Here is an 18,345-nt window from a genome sequence, read left to right as displayed (position 1 = left end):
TTATTCAGTACAGTAAATCCAGGGCTCAGGGTTGTAAATTCTATTTATCGCATCCTCCCTGCTAAAGTTAATTATTTCAAATGATTAACTTCATAGTTTTTAGTAAATTTACAATTTAGACAAAATGAATTTAGTTAATACCATAGTTTTATTAGTAAGCTGAAACCATTCTATAAATTGCTATACATTAGCAGTGAGAAAAGAACTTCATTTTTCAATGCACATAGCTATTCCCATCCCCCCTCCTATACAAAGAGCAGCAACACCACGTTTTCCAGCTGTTCGTTCCAGTGCATACAGAAGAGTAACAAGAATACGACAACCAGAGGCACCCAGAGGATGACCAAGGGCAACAGCCCCACCTTCAATGTTAACCTGAAAAATAAAATCAGTCTTATGTCATATGGATAATTAATAAGAAAAAGACAGGGTAGGTGAGGGTACTCATTTAATGGTCTAACTTGAGTTGGTGAAAGGTAAACAAACTTTGGGCTAATAAGAGATTCCCTCACCTACTTTGTCTCTCACATAACCTGGGACCAACATGGCTCCACCACTACTGCAAATAAGAAATAAACATCCTTCCAATAAATTGAGATAGTTTTAATGACCGGTAGTTCAGGCTTTGTTTCCTGAAACATTTCTACTACCCCTTCCCTCTTTCTTGAGGTATTTTCTGGACATGTAGCACCACATGAAAGAAAACAGTGACTGTCAAGTGTTTAGACTACACTGACTAGTACAAAAATAGTGAGGACTTTCCTTTTAGTTCTAACAAACACCTTCCTTTATACTTAAATGGTCTTACTTCCCCTGTGACAGTGGTTTGCAGAGTACCTTTAGTTCTCAAATGATGCCCTGAATTACATCAGTACATCTGCAAAAAGAACAGGATTACTTGTGCTACCTCTGCAAAGGGAACAGGCCCTAAAAAACTTGAGTTTGAAGTGCAGGCACAGATGCAATCCAGAATTACCTAAAGATTCTCACAGTGCGTAGACTGTCAGCGTAACTGTTACAGGAACTATGCTACTAGCATACATCGCCTGCTGTAGCAGTAAAGCTCATGTACAGTAAGATTAAAGGCCACTGTATGCTTTAATACAGTGGTTCTCAAACTTGTACTAGTGACCCCTTTCACAGAGCAAGCCTCTGACTGCAAACCCCCCCCTTATAAAATAAAAACACACTTCTGTATTTAATGCCATTATGAATGCTAGAGGCAAAGTGGAGTTTGACGGGGAGGCTGGCAGCTCGTCACCACTCTTCTCTTCCATATAATAAGAATTGCTGGGTTTTTCCTTTACATACCTTCTCTGGATTCAATTTCAGTTCTTTAGCTATTACTGCAGCTAGTGATGTATAGGCTTCATTAATTTCAAACAAGTCAACTTCGTCCATCGTCCAACCTGCTTTATCAACCTAGGAGATAATGTTAAATATAATTGAAACAAGGAAACTGGACTTCAATGGCTTTTGGAGGGCCTTTGTTCCCTCACAACTTACTCTGGTTTCTGACTAAAGATATTATTGTGGCCTAACACTCTCTTCTGTAACTTTTGGCACATTACCTACAAGTTTAGTGATTAATCTAAAGAAGGCAAGAGTTACAGAAGAGTTAGACAATATCCACTAGCCTATACTTGATTACAATATGTCACTCTTTGAGGCAGTTGTGTGTGAACGATTTCAGTAGCTCTACAGTGACCCCAGCTGTAAGCTGTTTGCCATAGAGATCAGTGGGTTAGTTCAGGGAGCCACCTGTGACAAAGATAGGGACTTGTTGAGCTTCCTCTTCCAAGCTCCATTGGTAGTGGCTGTATGCCAGGAATCTACCCGTAAATAGTGCTGTTAATAGAAATATAGCAGTACTAAGGGATTTTATTTAAAAAACATGCCAGTTTTGACAACCCTGCACATACCATATCCTGGATATTTTAAGGGAGAAACTAACTACATTACATGGACTGTGGAGTGCTGTGAAATGCACCAACTTTTTTCCTTCTTGGCTTTCTCTTAAAAGTAATCTTGGGTATCATAACCACAGGAGGTCTGACATCCAGAAAAAGGGAGTTAAAAACATCTTAAGACAAAAGCTTTTCTGACAGCATCACTTAATTTCTAAACTTCGGGAAACTTTTTTTTTTTTTCCTGCTTCAAGAGTCTCATTAAACTAGGAACAGACCTGGCATGTTTTATGGAAGTCCCCCATCCCCAGTTTACCTTGCATCACTGTTGAATCTGCTTTGTCAGCTGAAAACATTTACTGCAGTGGCATTTCACAACCATTTGTATTCCTGTATCTCCTCAGGGTATACAATCAAGGGTCAGGACCCCATTTTACTAGGGCCATGTCTACATCTAAAATTTTGCAGCGCTGGTTGTTACAGCTGTATTAGTACAGCTGTATAGGGCCAGCGCTGCAGAGTGGCCACACTTACAGCAACCAGCGCTGCAAGTGGTGTTAGATGTGGCCACACTGCAGCGCTGTTGGGCGGCTTCAAGGGGGGTTCCGGGACGAGAGAGCAAACCGGGAAAGGAAACCAGCTTCCCCGCGGTTTGCTCTCTCGGTCCCGGAGCCACCCAGCAAACCGCAGGGAAGGAGACCTGCTTGCTCGGGGTTCCGGGACCGAGAGAGCAAACCGGGAACGCCGCGGTTTGCTCTCTCGGTCCCGGAGCCAGCCAGCAAACCGCAGGGAAGGAGACCTGCTTGCTCGGGGTTCCGGGACCGAGAGAGCAAACCGGGAACGTCCCGGAACCCCGAGCAAGCAGGTCTCCTTCCCTGCGGTTTGCTGGCTGGCTCCGGGAACGCGAGAGCAAACCGCGGCGTTCCCGGTTTGCTCTCTTGGTCCCGGAACCCCGAGCAAGCAGGTCTCCTTCCCTGCGGTTTGCTGGCTGGCTCCGGGACCGAGAGAGCAAACCGCGGCGAAGCTGGTCTCCTTTCCCGGTTTGCTCTCTCGGTCCCGGAACCCCGAGCAAGCAGGTCTCCTTCCCTGCGGTTTGCTGGCTGGCTCCGGGACCGAGAGAGCAAACCGCGGTGAAGCTGGTCTCCTTTCCCGGTTTGCTCTCTCGGTCCCGGAACCCCGAGCAAGCAGGTCTCCTTCCCTGCGGTTTGCTGGGTGGCTCCGGGACCGAGAGAGCAAACCGGGAAAGGAAACCAGCTTGATTACCAGAGGCTTCCTCCTTCCACGGAGGTCAAGAAAAGCGCTGGTAACTGTCTACATTGGATTACCAGCGCTGGATCCTCTACACCCGAGACAAAACGGGAGTACGGCCAGCGCTGCAAACAGGGAGTTGCAGCGCTGGTGGTGCCCTGCAGATGTGTACACCTTCAAAGTTGCAGCGCTGTAACTCCCTCACCAGCGCTGCAACTTTCTGATGTAGACAAGCCCTAGGTTTTGTCTAGACATTAAACTACTCCCTGCTTCAAACAATTTGCATCTCTTTAGAAACTATTCTGCTACTGCAATGCTAATATGCAGGGATCAGTCACTATCTATAATTCACAAGTGGCTTACAAGGTCCTCAAGCTGATATACCTACCAAATAGGCATAGTGACGGTTTAAACTTGTAATAGTTACAATGAAAGGATCTGGAATGTGCTTGTATTTCATTATGTACTGGATGGCTATGAAGTGGTAGAGTCTATTATCCCCTCAAAGCTGTTCATACACAGACAGCACTTTGTGTTCTTGTATTAAAAGCTTTAGTTTCTTTTTCCATTAAATATTATGCTTGGAGGGTAGGGTGAGAAAGTAAGATAGTAACAGCCTCCACAGCTCAGTTCTGCAGTTTTCAAAGAGTGGAAGTGTAGAGTAAGAGGATGGTATACCCCAGATCTATCTACTTTGGAAAAACAACAGACTTCACCTTCTGAAGCTCATCTCCCAGACACCATTGTGATATGGATGGGCTATTCCGCCTCCTGTCTATAGTCTTCAGAGACGGTTCAAAGCTGTAGCACAGCTCAGGCTACCCATGCTCCCTTTTCTGGGCTGCTCTCAGATCTTCTGCCTTCAAGTGATGGATCACCTTGTGCCTGACTTTTCTTTGCCAACTTATTACATCTGTTTTTACAGGCAGTAGCATGCAGCCTTTCTTCTCCCTCCTGAATCAGTGGGGTGATCTCAGCTCCCTGGAGCCAGTATTACAGCACCTCCCTGCCCTCTTCTCAGGCATGGCAAAGCTGTTGTGCAAACGCTGAGCTAAATCCAAGCAGTGTTCTATTTGGAAGGCAGCTTACAGGCTCTTTGGAAGATGAATTGGGTTCTGCCTGTTCTCATTCAAACTTTGCACTCCCAGGGCTTTGAGTCAGACAGACATGTTGGGTTCCCACCCTTGCTCCAGGAAACCATGACAAACAGAAAAGCCTGATCTGGAGATACAGAATGGGGAGAGACTCCAAGGATGAGTTCAGCCAGGCAGCTCAGCATGAGTCCTGGGTCAGAACAGGACCAGAAAGAAAAACCCTTAAAGGGCATCAGGTCCTTGTCTCCCCTCAGTCCCAAAGTAGTAAAATGGGTCCTAAGTTCCTGAGGGAGAAAAGCAAGACTCATGCTCGGCTCCTTTCCAGCGCAAGTCAGGAAATTCTAAAGATGAAACCCCATCCCCCAGGCAAGAGGAGTGGCATCCTGAGGGGCAGGCCATTAAGGGAGAGATCCAGAGAGCTTTGCATAAAGTAAGATGCAAAACGGCCACAGCTGAACAGCAACACCTACAAAGTGGGCCAAAAACTTCAAAAAGGAAAAGGTTTAAAAAAACCTAAGAGTTCTCTGATGCAAACACCTAGATGGATCCAGCTATGCACTATTGAGACAAACAAGGCATTAGGTGCTCCTGTCCCAGATGGCATCAAAGTGCACTCCAAAAGACCTATTGCAACTGCATAGAAAGGGCTCCTGCTTCCACTACAGAAATCTGCAAGGCAGCCACATGTCCATCATTTAACACTTATCAGCTGCTATGAAATGGACTCTCTCCAGTAATGGCACTGCCATTTTGGGAAGTTAACCCTGAGGGGTCTTCATTATATCATTCTGTTTTTCTCATCCCTCCCTACTTCTGTTCACTGCTCACTACTTCCCATATGTATCAGACCTGTGGAAGATGCTGAACTGCAATATTAGATTTCTCACCTGATTATTTCCTTTCTGCTAGCAGTGTCTCCCACAATTCTACCCTCCGTGAGTGGCTTCCTAGGCAAGGGACAGTATTTAATTTTGATAACTATGCTTGTTGGCTGTAATCTACTGTATATTGGCTTTGTAGTCATTGTTACCAATCATACTCAAGTTTTTACACAACTTTGGAATGAATCGTCTGGGCCAGAAAAGGGGGCGTGGCTAGCACAGGCTGTGCTACAGCTTTGAACTGTCTTAAGATACTACTTCATTGATCTTCATTGTCTCTCTAATATCCTGGGACCAACATGGCTATAAGCACACTGCATCCAGAAACAGCAGACAGGAGGCGAATAGCCCATATGTATCACGATTGTGGGAGATACTACTGTACTAGCAGAAAGGAAATCAGGAAAGAAATGTACCTTTCCTGATATTTCTAAGAGATTAAAAAAAAAAAGAAGAAGGCGGCAGCCAGAAACCCCATTAAAGATAACCTCTGTTGTTCACCTTTAGAAGAGTTACTGTTAAGATAAAGCTTTGTGTATGACAATTGGGAGGCATTCCATAAACTAGGCTCATTTCTACTTTTGACCCATTTATAAACTTCCCTGAAAAACAACAATACAGATACTAGCCCTAGCAAAAAAGAATCAATGCTTCACATGTTCTCATGCCTTTAAATCTTGTTTGTCACTGTCTCCATTATAGAACTGTTTGGAGCTACATTTTTGTCATTTCTTTGAGAAAAACTAAGTCTGGACAGTCAAGGGGAGACATGTCTTAAACAAGTATTTCAAAGTGAACAGTAATGTTTCTTCTGATATTACTTACAGCTTTCTTTATTGCTGAGATAGGTCCTACTCCCATGATGGAAGGGTCTAAACCCACTTGAGCCCAAGACACAATTTGTGCCAAAGGTGTAAGACCTCTTCTAGCAGCTTCCGACTCCTTCATAAGAATGACAGCTGCAGCCCCATCATTCACACCTGCAGAACAGTTAATTGCTTTCATTTTATTATTTTCAAAAACCTACAACTGTGATTGTGTTAGACTCTTCTCAGTAAGCAGATGATGAGTCTCTCTCCTAAAGAGTCAGTCTAAATTATAGGCTTGACAAGCAAGAGAGTACACAGGTTATAGATATCGAGGCTGGTGTATGTCAGTATAGCCCCATTGGTTTTGGTGGCGATATGACAGTTTACATCAGCAGGCCAAAGGTTACTCAGATTAGGTGAATACATATTTAGGTGGTGGTGGGGGAGTTATATGATGTTTACTTTCTGTAAGTGATGCTGTGGAAGCAAGATTTTACTGAGAGTGGAAAGGAAAGGGTGATGGCTGTGCTGAATAGATTTTGGAAGCATATGATAAGCATAGGAGGCAGCATGGAAGAAGGCATTGAGACCACCATGGAAAAGTTTAATTCCATGATAATGGTGACTTCTTAGTGTTGGGTGTTTTATTTTCCTATTTGTGGCTAGTGAATGTGCAGGAAAACCACTGGGGTCCACTCGAGGGCCTGAAGAGGAATTCATTTTACAGTGGAACAAGCAAAAATACCAAGATATGGAAATGAAAAGGGGAGGAATACAGGAATGATCTAAATACATTTAGACTAAGAAACAGAAGTATGAGGCACTAGGGAATGTGGACACTGCCAAAATATGTCAGTAATAAAAGCACTGACAACTTCATGTCATGACAGGCTGTTGTGGGTTGAATTCTTGCACTGATGCAAAAATCAAGTTTCCACTGCACAACATCTCAGTATAGCAGGGAGAAAGCACACATGCATATGCAAGTTCTCATATGTGCACTTGAACTCAGGGCTGTATTTCCTTGTATAGTAGTAGACACTGTATATGATGCAAACAAAATCCTGCGCTGCTTGCAATTGCTGGCCTACTGCATTTTGTTTTACCCATCTACAAACCTGAGGCATTAGCTGCAGTTACTGTCCCAGTTCCATCGGTCAGAAAACAAGGCTTTAACTTCGCTACTGTTTCCAAGGTGATTCCATGGCGAGGATGCTCATCAGTTTTAACTTCTACAGGACCTGCAAAATGGTCAGACATGAATTTGAGATCAATTCTGTGCAATGTTACATTTGTAAAGGGGTTCTAAATGGACAAAAATAGCCTCTAGAACAAAGACTACAGACAGTAACTTCTAAGTAGTGGCCAGTCAGGAATATTTTACACATAACTGGGAGTGAAGGAGGGAGGAAGGGATGTGTTTAATTTTTCCAGTTCATAACTGTCAGGGTTATAACAACAATATACAAGAACTTCAAGTTTATATTTTAGCCCCATAATCTCTTATTTCTTTAGAGGCTGGTTTCTTTCCAGGTGCTGGTAGCAGTATGTATGGCTACTTTACACCTGGGCTTTCTGAAACAAACCCCAACTGCAAAATTTGCCTGCTTGTTAAAAAGCAATTCTCCTATCTGCTATTCCCTAACCAATCTTTCTGCTAGGCTGGCTCTTTTGGGAATGGATACTTGTAGGGTTCTTAAAATTTGAGAGTCAAGCCGCATTAATATTATCCAGAAGCCTTCCATGGTTCAGCTTGGGCTTTTTCCTTCTCCCTTTACTGACTGTGCAGTTAACAATCACATATCATGCCATTAAGCTAACTCCAAAGCTATTTTACAAAGTCCATTAAGTGCAAAGAAATGCTATGATATGCTCTGGGAGTTCTTCAACAGACTAATGAATGTAAGGAGTGTAAGGTTAGCACAAAAAATGTGGAACTCTCCTGCCATCCCCACCCAAAAGAGGATCCCGGAATCAGTCAACTGTCAAAGGGCCTACCTATACAAAGAAAGGCACCCCAACACTTTAAAAAAAAAAAAAAGACAAACAAGATTAAGAAGGTGACAGGCTTTGAGAAAATCCACAGACTACTGGGTGTAACAGAATGACTCTCTAGGTTTTTTCATTACGTCTTTCACCAGTGAGAGAGGTTTATGCACTGAATATCATGGTGAGTGTGAACATGTTTTAAACTTAGCATAATACTCAGGATCTGATTCTACAACTGGCTCCATGTGGGCAGGAACCCCATTGAAGTCAGGGGTCCACCCAGAAAGAAGGGGTTGTAGGATCAGTAACAATCATATTTCATATATTTGCTGAGTTACATTTGAAAATTCTGAACATACATCGGTATTCTTCCACCTTCTCTCTCTCATTTCAAAGAAATCAACAATGGGGGAAGCCTTGCCCTTTCTTAAAGATTGAAAAGAGGAGCCCTTCTGTCTGTAAAATAGGTTTTCCACAAAGACACCATTCATTAACTTGAATGGACAGTCAGTACCAGACACTCCAATGCCAGCTTTTATTTATTTAATTACACATATACACCCTACCTTTCCTAGAAGGCACAAGAACAGGAACAATCTCTTTATCAAAGTAGCCAGCTTTCTGTGCACTCTCTGCCTTGTTCTGTGACTGTACAGCAAGTTGGTCTTGTTCCCTTCTGCTAACTTGCCATTGCTTGGCCACATTTTCAGCTGAAATAAAACAAAATGCCAGTTTTAAGAAAAAATTAGATCATTTACTCTTAGCAGCAAGTTTGCTAAGTCTTAAGTTAAAATTCCAGCACGCCAATTAGACCGTGTTTGCTGGTAGCAGTCAGTAATTAAGCTTACAGAACAGTGTTCATTCTGAACTCCTGTTTTCACTCCCTTGTGACTTTCTGCTACATTCTCTTGGGGCTGAATATTTCCATATTTGATCTCCATGCAGAATCGCTTTAAAGAAAAAATTCTGAGCAAGCAAAGTCATGTTCATTATTGCTCTGAACAGTTGTGTTCAAATATCTCTGCAGCAATTGTACCCTGGAAAGACTGTACCATAGATGATACACTATTTTCAAAAATCAGAGGTTGAAGACTCATTACCTCTTCCAGTGCAGAACTGTTTCCTACACATTCATACATGTTCTCCAGTATTCTGTCCTTGTACTTAGATGTTTGGGGAAAAGGAATTTAAAATTTGAATTCACAGAGATTAAATTTTAGATTATATCTGTTGCAAAGCATTATATCATTGTTATCTGATATAGAGTATTATGGGACAACATGCTGAAGAGAGAAAACAGGTACGGCAGATCAAAAAATGTTTTCCTCACAACTAACTGTGTTAGCTCAGATAGGAAGTATCCTTTCCAAGTCAATTTTGTAACATGGTAACACGCAAAAGGGAAAATGAATGTGAACTTGTAGATATAGCCCATTTCTTAACTATTGCTTAATATCTATTGCCTTGAAGTATATTTAAATCATACATTAAAGTTTCCAGAATTTGTTTATACTGCACTCCCAACCCCTTGCTAATTTACAGTTAACTTTTCAGAACTAGAGTAAATAGTGGATTCTCTGAAACTTGCAATCATAGTAAGCCCGTAACCTCTGGCTGAGTTATTGGAGCAGCTGCAGGAGGTTCTGTGGCCTGTAATGTGCAGAAGGGCAGATTAGAAAATCATGATGGTCCCTTCTGACCTTAAAGTCTTGGAGTCTAACTGCTACTACTTACCTGTTATACCCATGTGATACTTGTAAAATGCATCTGTAAGACCATCACAGATGATACTATCCTGCAATGAGGCCTCCCCCATTTTCAATCCAGCTCGCATATGAACTAAGTGAGGAGCCTGTAAATAAGATATTTTGAGAGAAATTTAGAAGTCTAAATGGTACGGTTAATTCTTCCCAGCAAAGCCCCATCTCACATCCAATCCCTTCATCAAAAAGTCTGACCTTGATCTGATGGCCAAAAGGAATCCTCTCCAGTATAATGAATAAAAGACCACCAGAATAACCAGCAGAGGAGGGGACACCCATTAGTTTTAGGGTTTTCCCAACCACCAAGTGAACTCTCTCATTCCAAGGTTTTCAATCTGAAAGTGAGTCAGCAGAAGGCACTTGGTGGCCCTTGGAGAACAGACAGCTCACATATGAGAAATGTAGGCTTCAGATTACTCCTGCACCTGGGCCTCTTGCGGAGCAAGAAGCAATACTGCTGTTGCCTGTTGCCAGGAGTAAACCATTCTCTGTCATGGGGGTGGAGGGAAGTTAAAATAGGTTTGAACTATACATTAAAACACAGTGTAATCAGTCTTGTCTCCAACGTTTCCATTCCCTCTTTGTTTAAGTCAGACATTGCATTTATAATTATTGTCAACTAAGGAAGTTTAGAAACTGAAGACACTCTAAATTCACCCCCAGAGCATGGACATAGAGAAATAAACAATTTAATCAGAATTTACAAAAAGTTATCTTAATGTTTTCTACAATCACTCCAAATGTATCCCCACCACCAAAAACTATTTGTCAGTACCTATCATCCTAAATAACCCCCAAGAAAAAAGGTTGTCAAGTAGTCTAGCTTCAGTTCAGAAGGATTCATTCTGATCAAAAAGGGTTCATATCAGCACTAGTTTCATTTCTACTCACTAAGGTTCCAGATGGTCCCATTTAAATCAGATTACTCAGGTGAGTAAGAGTTACAGGACTGGGCCCAAAGGGTCTGATCTAGAGCCCAACAAAGTCAGTGAAAAGATTCCCATTGATTACAATGGGCTTTGGATCGGGCTTAAGTGAATCTCTGTTTGAATTTCCTCTTTCTAGATTTTAAGCAGGAACACTTAATAGATACATCAATAGTGTACACAATATTATTTTCACATCACGTGCAGGGTCAGTTTATTAGATCTGTCATACTAAAATTCCTAAATCACATTTTGAATTTCAGTAAAGGGTTAATCCAAGTTATGGACCACTACAACTATATCCTGACTTTCATTTTATATCATTCATTAGATATGAATGTTTACTAGATTACATCTAGAAATAGTCTCACTAGGAGAAAAAAAAAAGTTGCTCAAATGGATAGTTGGAGGAGACTAATGAAGAAGAAATTCTTGACAGTACTGAAATTTCAAAAGAAGCATTTAAGGACAACTCTGCCTCACAATCATTAAAAAGGTATTGGTTAGGGGAAGAGGACAAATACAATAGATGTATTAAAAAAGAGATGTCTACAAAAGTAGTGGTAACTTTTAACGAAGTTTAATCTGCAATGGAAAAACAAAAACCTAAATCAAAAAAATAAATGGACAACAAACACATAGACTAATTCCATAGTGTTACTCACTTGCAACTCCAGTTGAGCTCATTAAGAGTTCCAGTTGTCCAAAAAACAAAGGAAAAGTGCAAAACATTTCCTCTCTGAAGATTTTCCTACCAGATTATTCAAGTTTTAAAACCAAATAGTAAACCTGAAGTCATGAGTGACCCTTTGTTATTGCCAAAAGGGACTATTGCCTCACCTTGCTCATGCTTTCCATGCCTCCTGCCACCACAATGCTGGAATCTCCTGTCAATATGGACTGAGCCCCCAAGCATACTGCTTTCAGGCCTGAGCCACATATCATCTGACAGCTCCAAGCTGGTACAGCATATGGGATTCCTGCACCAACACCGGCCTGCCGTACAGGATTCTGACCAGCACCTGCAAGAATTACAGATCTGAACACATGCAAACGTAAGTAGGTCAACATATACATTCTGCTACTCTTGAGAAGTGACAGCCAGATTCCTCCCCCCTACACACATTTAGAGTTCATTCCCAGCAATGAATGGCGGTTAAGAGGGGTTATCTAACTGAGATCCTATTGGACAAGAGGAAGAAAATTATAAGGTCTTTTTTAGAAATGGGATCTCATGGTTCTCCTGCTTTCTGACACCAGAGGGTTTTGCTCACATGACTTTCATGGTTAGAAATGAAGAGCACTCTTCAAAGTGGGATTCTGCAATTGCCTAAAGTGATTTCTCAGGTAAGTTTGGTTTTTTTTGTTTGGTTTTTTTTTAAAGACCCCTCACACACAGCTTAATTTGAGCAACAGCACATCCATCATACTGTGCTTTAAGGATTTGTTGCAAGCTCTCCCCGTGCACTGGTGTTGCAATTCCCTTTGAAGAACTCAAAGCAGAGCAGAGCAGACAGAAAACTCTATTCTACCAGGCATTGCTGCAGTCTTTGTCAGAGAGGGCTTTATCTACACTACAGACACAAGAGTCAAGGGAACCAGTTGCAGTTTATGGCAAAGGTCCTGTCTGTTATATTTGGTCACTGGATTATATCTTTGGATATGAGTTTTATTTGCTATCTGTAGCAAAGACAGGTAAAAGATTTGCAAAAATAGATACTTCCACAATTTGCTGTAAATAATTCATATTTACAGCCTGCTTTCCATTGGTTACAGATTTCAGGCAAATGTGTGACTTAACTATATTTTTTGTTATTAAACTAAATAGACATATGACATTTTATTTATTACTAGCTCAAACTTCCTGGATATTCCACATGACAGTTAAGAATGGCCAAATATTACCACATACCCCTTAGGAAATGGATAAAGCTCAAGCATATAGAAAGAGTCATAAAAGCTTTCATTCTTTGCTCTGTAACCTCTGATGGTTACAGAGCAAAGTACTGCATATAACAGAAAGCATTCTTCAACTCGATGTCTCCAGGCCAAGGCAGTGCCTGCTCCTTTGTATAAAAGTCACTAATAAAAGAAGAGTGTGCACACCATTCAGTGAATTACATAATATAAGAGACAAAGAATTGAGCTCTATTTTAAATTAAAGAAAACAGATAAAGGCATGTGTATTAGAATTTACAGTTCAAATAACCCAAAGCCACGTAAGAAGCCATTAAAGTGGTCTCCTTTAACAGCGGCATTTCCATCAAATCAAAATAATCTGAAGCTTCTCTTTATGGGATTTTAACCCAAGGACTATTTCTATAGCATCACAGGTGTATATATTGCGTTACAGACAGATACAATGCACCTCTTTGCCTTGAGGAGTTTCCAGTTAAAGTCAGACTTACCACGGCAAGCAGTGATTAACAAGGACATGAGAGGAGGCTGGTTACAATAGTGAAAGGTGACAGTCTGCGGTTAGTGTTACATACCCACTTAGATAATTCCTCTTTGGATTAAATGAAAAATAAGTTAGATATCTAGGCTCTATGCAGTGTCCAGACTGAAGGTTGGGGGTAAAGTCAGGATCTGCTTTCTTCAGTCCTTAAATGCCAACAATATTAATCAATACTATTCTTAAAATTAAAATTTTAAAATTCACATTTTTCGATGGAACAGTAAAATAGGGACTTGATTGTATAGCAGAGAACAAATCCCATCAAATATCATTACAATATTCCACTAGATCAGGGGTGGGCAATCTTTTTGGCCCAAGGGCCACATCTGGCATCCAGGGCCATGAACGTAGGGCTGGGGCAGGGAGTTGGGTACAGGAGGGAATGCAGGGTGTGGGAGGGTGTGCGGTGTGCAGGAAGGGGCTCAGGGCAAGGGGTTGGGGCAGAGGAGGGGTGTGAGGTGTACAAGGGGGCTTAGGGCAGGGGGTTGGGGTACAGGAGAGGTGCAGGGTGCGGCAGGGAGTTGGGGTGCAGGCAGGAGGTTCAGGGCAGGGAGTTTGGGTATGGGGTGCACAAGGGGTTCAGTCTCCAGCCCGGCACCGCTTACCTGGAGCAGCTCCACATGCGCCAGGGCAGGCTCCCTGCTTGCCTGCCTGCCTTGGCCCCATACCACTCCTGGAAGTGGCTGGCACCACGTCCCTGCGGCCTCGGGGAGCGGGCAGAGGGCTCCACGCACTGCCCTTGCCTGTGGGTACCTCCTCTGAAGCTCCCATTGGCCACGGTTCCCCATTCCCCTAGGGGCCACAGGGATGTGGTGCCGGCTGCTTCCCAGAGTGGCGCAGGGCCCACGGCACCACAGGGGTGGCAATCCTGTGGGCCAGATCCAAAGCCCTGAGGGGCTGATCCAGCCCGTGGACAGTACTTTGGCCACTAAATAGTCTCTCATCGTAAAACTAAAGGAAAAAATATTTTCGTTCCAATACCTTTCTGTACAAGTGTTGAAGAATTCATTAAAAAAATACCTGCTGTCAAGACTTGTCCAAATATCACCTCAGACACTTCTTCCGGATTGACATTTGCCCTCTTCAGTACTTCTTTAATGACAACAGAGCCCAGTTCATGGGCATGCAATGTGGACAGGGCACCATTAAAGGAGCCTACATAAAAAACAATTAATTAGATTTTTATGTCAGTGTTATACTACTACTTTTTTTTTCTTTTTTTTAAATGCCAGGACTCCAAAAAAGAGATTCTGAGAAAATATTGCCCAAGTTTTCACTTGACGACTTGAGAGCAAGAGAGAATTAGTTTTTGCCTTTAGGATTCATTTTGCTCCTTCTCAAGTCAGAGTCAATGCAGGAGGAAAAGAACACAGGAAATAAAACATCTAGTTTACATTGATCAGAGCAGCACAACAAAAATAGAAGGAACTCAAGGATGATATTCAACAACTAGTGCCATTACCTGATCTAGTCTAATCTACATTCTAAGATACAGTACATCAGCAGAATATTTTGAATGATTTATCTGCTAAAGGGTCTTTCTAAACCCATTTCTCGTTCTGCCTAGTGTTCTTTAGAAGTATAGTGCTGTGGTACATCAAAGTATATCATGCCTTTCTTTTGGTTAATTCTTTGAGGGGAGCTGAAGTTGTAGGGGAAAAGTATGTTTGGGGGGAAAAAGGAAGGAATGCAATTTCCAGACTGAAAAAAAGTCATCTAGGATCACCATTTGATCTAGCCAAAAACTGTGTGGGAAGCTTAAAATGTAACTATATGACCTAAATATCAGTGAACCATAAAATACTTTTCCAGGCTACCATTCCTTACTGTGTCCTTAGAATCCCCCCCACATATACCCGAACTAGTTCTATTTAGGAATCATGATCTATTTTGTTTATATTATTTTCTCATTCTCTCAAAAAAGGAGAGAGTCTAATGATTTTTTTTCCACCAGAGAAGTTTACACTCTATTTGGAAAAAATCTTTAATAATTTATCCAGGACAGGAAGGAGAGGTGGCTGGTATACACTGTTTTTATGTATTTTAATATTATTCTGTCCAATATATATTTGTTTTTTTAATTCATTAGCCACACTTGAGTATCACCTCTCCCAGCAGTACTTTGGAAGGGTACAGGAGTCAGAGAGAATACAAGATAAAATCATCATGAATATTTATGAAGTAGTGTTCAAGGAAATTCTAGATAGACTGGACACACTTTATCTCAGTTTACCAATTCCTTAAACAAGTGGCTACGGGTAACCTTACATTCTACGATTAGCCTAGAACAAGCATAATAAAACACTTCAAGAAAACAGACTTTACAAAGAGAATAAAAGGTCAAGTCACCTTTATCAAGTCATCTGGTCGGGGCCAGATGCGCCCGACACTTATTCCTTCACAGAAGGAATTTCATTGAAATGAGAAAGCTCTTGTCCTTCTCTTTAAGTGTTTTTGTTTATACCTCTCAAATACTGGCTGGTATGTTATGTGCATGCTACTCACATCCTTGAATCTTTGCATCATGTTTATCTTACAGACCTTCCCCCTACAGAAAGTGCTGGCCTCAGGCCAAACGAAGAGGGATTGTTTGCTTTCTCTTTAATATACCCCACACACTAAACAAAATGTGTTTAGTGTGTGGGGTATAGTAACACATCAGCTCCTGCTCTTTGGACTCCCCGATGCTGCTGAATGAGACACTTTACAGTGCCTCTGGCAGCCGATTATGGTTCCACCCTGCGTAACCCAATTGGAGCAAGAGCACCTATTGAGGATGCCGGCGAAGCAATCAGCAAACCTTACAGCGTGGCTCGATCGCTTGAGTCCAATCAGTGCAAGGCACGCGCAGGGCCTGGGAGGAGTCTCCCTTCGCCCCACTGATGGCCCTACGCTGCTGCAAAGATGGGAGCGAGCAGCTCAGCAGCATCCGCCTTCTCAGAAATAAGAATAGCAAAGGACAGTGCACGTCTATAGCACCCTCCGTCTCCAAGGCTCCTCAAAGCACCCCGTAACCTACGGGCAGCAGCCCTCGCGTGCCCCAGAAACACACCTACTTGGCTGGTGGGAGGGGGCAACAAAGCAGCACAGCGCCTTAAACGACCCTCTCCCGCAGCTTCCAGCAGCGTCCGCGGGGCTGCACGGCAGCCTCTGAGCGGAGCGCACACACATGCACTCGCTCAAACGCTGCACAAAGCGGAGGCCCGTGCAAGAGCACACAGGGACCCCCTGCCATCTGCAGCCGCTGGATCAACGCCCCAGCTCCCCGCCACCACCGCCTGTAGCTTCTGCAGGGGGCAGCGGGAAGAGATGGCTTTGCCGCACGATGGAGCCGCTTACCGACAGGGGTTCTTGCAGCAGAAACAAGCACCACCGCTTCCGAGCCGCCCGCGTTCATGGTGGCAACAGCCGGACTTCCTGCTCCTGCTCCTGCTGCTGCTCCCGCCGCCTCGGTGCTTGCCCGATGGACTCTCAGACTGATCTTCCAGTTCCTTTCCCTCCCGAGCACCTTTGGCAGGGAGGCGCCAGACTAGGGAAGCAGGAGCATCACATGACAGACACGGGGGAGGAGTGTTGCCGTAGGATAGGCCACGTGACCTTCTCTCCTGGTTTTCCAAATGGGAGGTGATTTGTCCTAGGGCAGGGGGTGATCAATTCATGGTCTCCTAGGAGTGGGCTACTACAGATAAAACTGATTTAGGGTTAGGGAGGCTATTGATTGCTGACACCATCCTTAAAAGCTGTAGCGTGGGCTGGACCTGTTTGGATTGCAGACAGGACTTCAGCCTTGCTACCGGAGGCACAATCCTGCTCCATCTATGTTACAGTTATACACAGGTAAATATAATCCTGGCTTGCTTATATTTAAGTGTGACATAGGCCTGCGCATGCCATATTGGCCACTCCAGTATTAATAATCATGAGTCAGGCCCTCAAAAGGTATGGGGTTGGCTTAAAAATCACGAGATATAAAACAAAAATACTAAATGACGGTTTCTTTTAATTTGCCTACTATTTTTTCAGCTTTTTGGGTTGACGTTTTCAAGCTTTTCTCCATAAACATAAAGGCTTTAGGCTTTTTTTCTCCACAATGAAAGCTGACATTTTTACATAATCACTTGGGGCTGAGGCTAAACACCAAAAAAACCCATCAAATATCATAAGGTTTCCGATAAAATTACAGTTTAGGATGCAATTCTGCCTGCATCCATTTCACTGGCTTTCGGGTACCCGTCTCTGTTCCTGAAACAGCTCCACGAAGTAGTAGCCTATGGGAGATTTAGAATGGCCTCCTGGAAGCACAGGGAATTCTACGAAAAGAGGTATCATTCTCCTAATTTGAAGGGCCACTCCAATAAGCCTCCAGGCACTAGTATAATTTCCAAATCTTTTTCTCAAAACAGTTTCTAGAGTAAATACTCAAGCCTAGATCCACAAAGATATTTAGGCTACTAATGTTCACTGAAATTACTGTGAAATCTGATTCCACTCTGAAATCAGTGGACATTAGAAGCCTAAGTACCTATTGGGTGTCTGGGCTTTGGTTCTCACTCTTTGCTCAGCTTTTGAGAAGTAATTGTGAGGCATCAGGGCCAGCTGCAGCAAGATAGATGAGTGTGTTTCAGCAATGCCTGTAGATAGCTACAGACCAATCATATGTCTACATTGCAAAATTATGTTGACCTAAATTATGGTGATGTACAGCGACCACAGTAATTAAATGGGTTTTGCATGTTCAAACTATTCTTGTGTCGGTGGTGTGCGTCCTCACCAGAAGTGCTTGCACCGATTTAACTGTCAGTGTGGGATGGCTTTTGAAAGGCGGAAACAGTAGATATAAGCAACACAGTGTCTATTCTGTCATTGCGTCAACCTGACTACATCAACACTGATACTATGCCTCTCATGGAGGTGGAGTTATTAAGTCAATGTAGTAGGTGAGTTATCAGCGGGAGCAACACTTTAGTGTAGATGCTCACAGAGTTAGGTCGACGTAAGCTGCCTTACGTTGACCTATCTCTGTAGTGTAGACCAGGCGCAGTTAGTTAACAGCTGTTGTAATGGTCATGCACAACCAAGAGTGACTCCAGGCACCAGCACACCAAGCACGTGCCTGGGGTGGCAAGCCACGGGGGGCGCTATGCTGGTCGCTGTGAGGGCGGCAGGCAGGTTGCCTTCAGCGGCATGCCTGCAGAGGGTCCGCCGGTCCCACGGCTTCGGCGGACCTCCCGCAGGCGTTCCACCGAATCCACGGGACCGGGGACCTCCTG

General features: G+C 43.1%; 1 protein-coding gene across 1 annotated transcript; it reads right to left on the bottom strand.

Moving 5' to 3' along the window:
• Positions 1-129: 129 nt before the first annotated feature.
• On the bottom strand, positions 130-16,758 carry ACAT2 (acetyl-CoA acetyltransferase 2). Its single transcript, XM_030556684.1, has 9 exons — positions 16,415-16,758; positions 14,096-14,230; positions 11,458-11,639; positions 9,663-9,780; positions 8,495-8,638; positions 7,058-7,180; positions 5,956-6,110; positions 1,312-1,422; positions 130-375 (listed from the first exon to the last, which is right to left on the bottom strand). Exons 1-9 carry the CDS (start codon positions 16,470-16,472, stop codon positions 208-210), a joined length of 1,194 nt encoding a protein of 397 aa, XP_030412544.1. The 5' UTR covers positions 16,473-16,758; the 3' UTR covers positions 130-207.
• Between the last annotated feature and the right edge of the window lie 1,587 nt (positions 16,759-18,345).

This window comes from Gopherus evgoodei, chromosome 3 (genome assembly GCF_007399415.2).
Source record: "Gopherus evgoodei ecotype Sinaloan lineage chromosome 3, rGopEvg1_v1.p, whole genome shotgun sequence".
In the NCBI taxonomy this organism is placed as follows: domain Eukaryota; kingdom Metazoa; phylum Chordata; order Testudines; family Testudinidae; genus Gopherus; species Gopherus evgoodei.
This window is presented reverse-complemented; position numbering and strand designations above follow the sequence as displayed.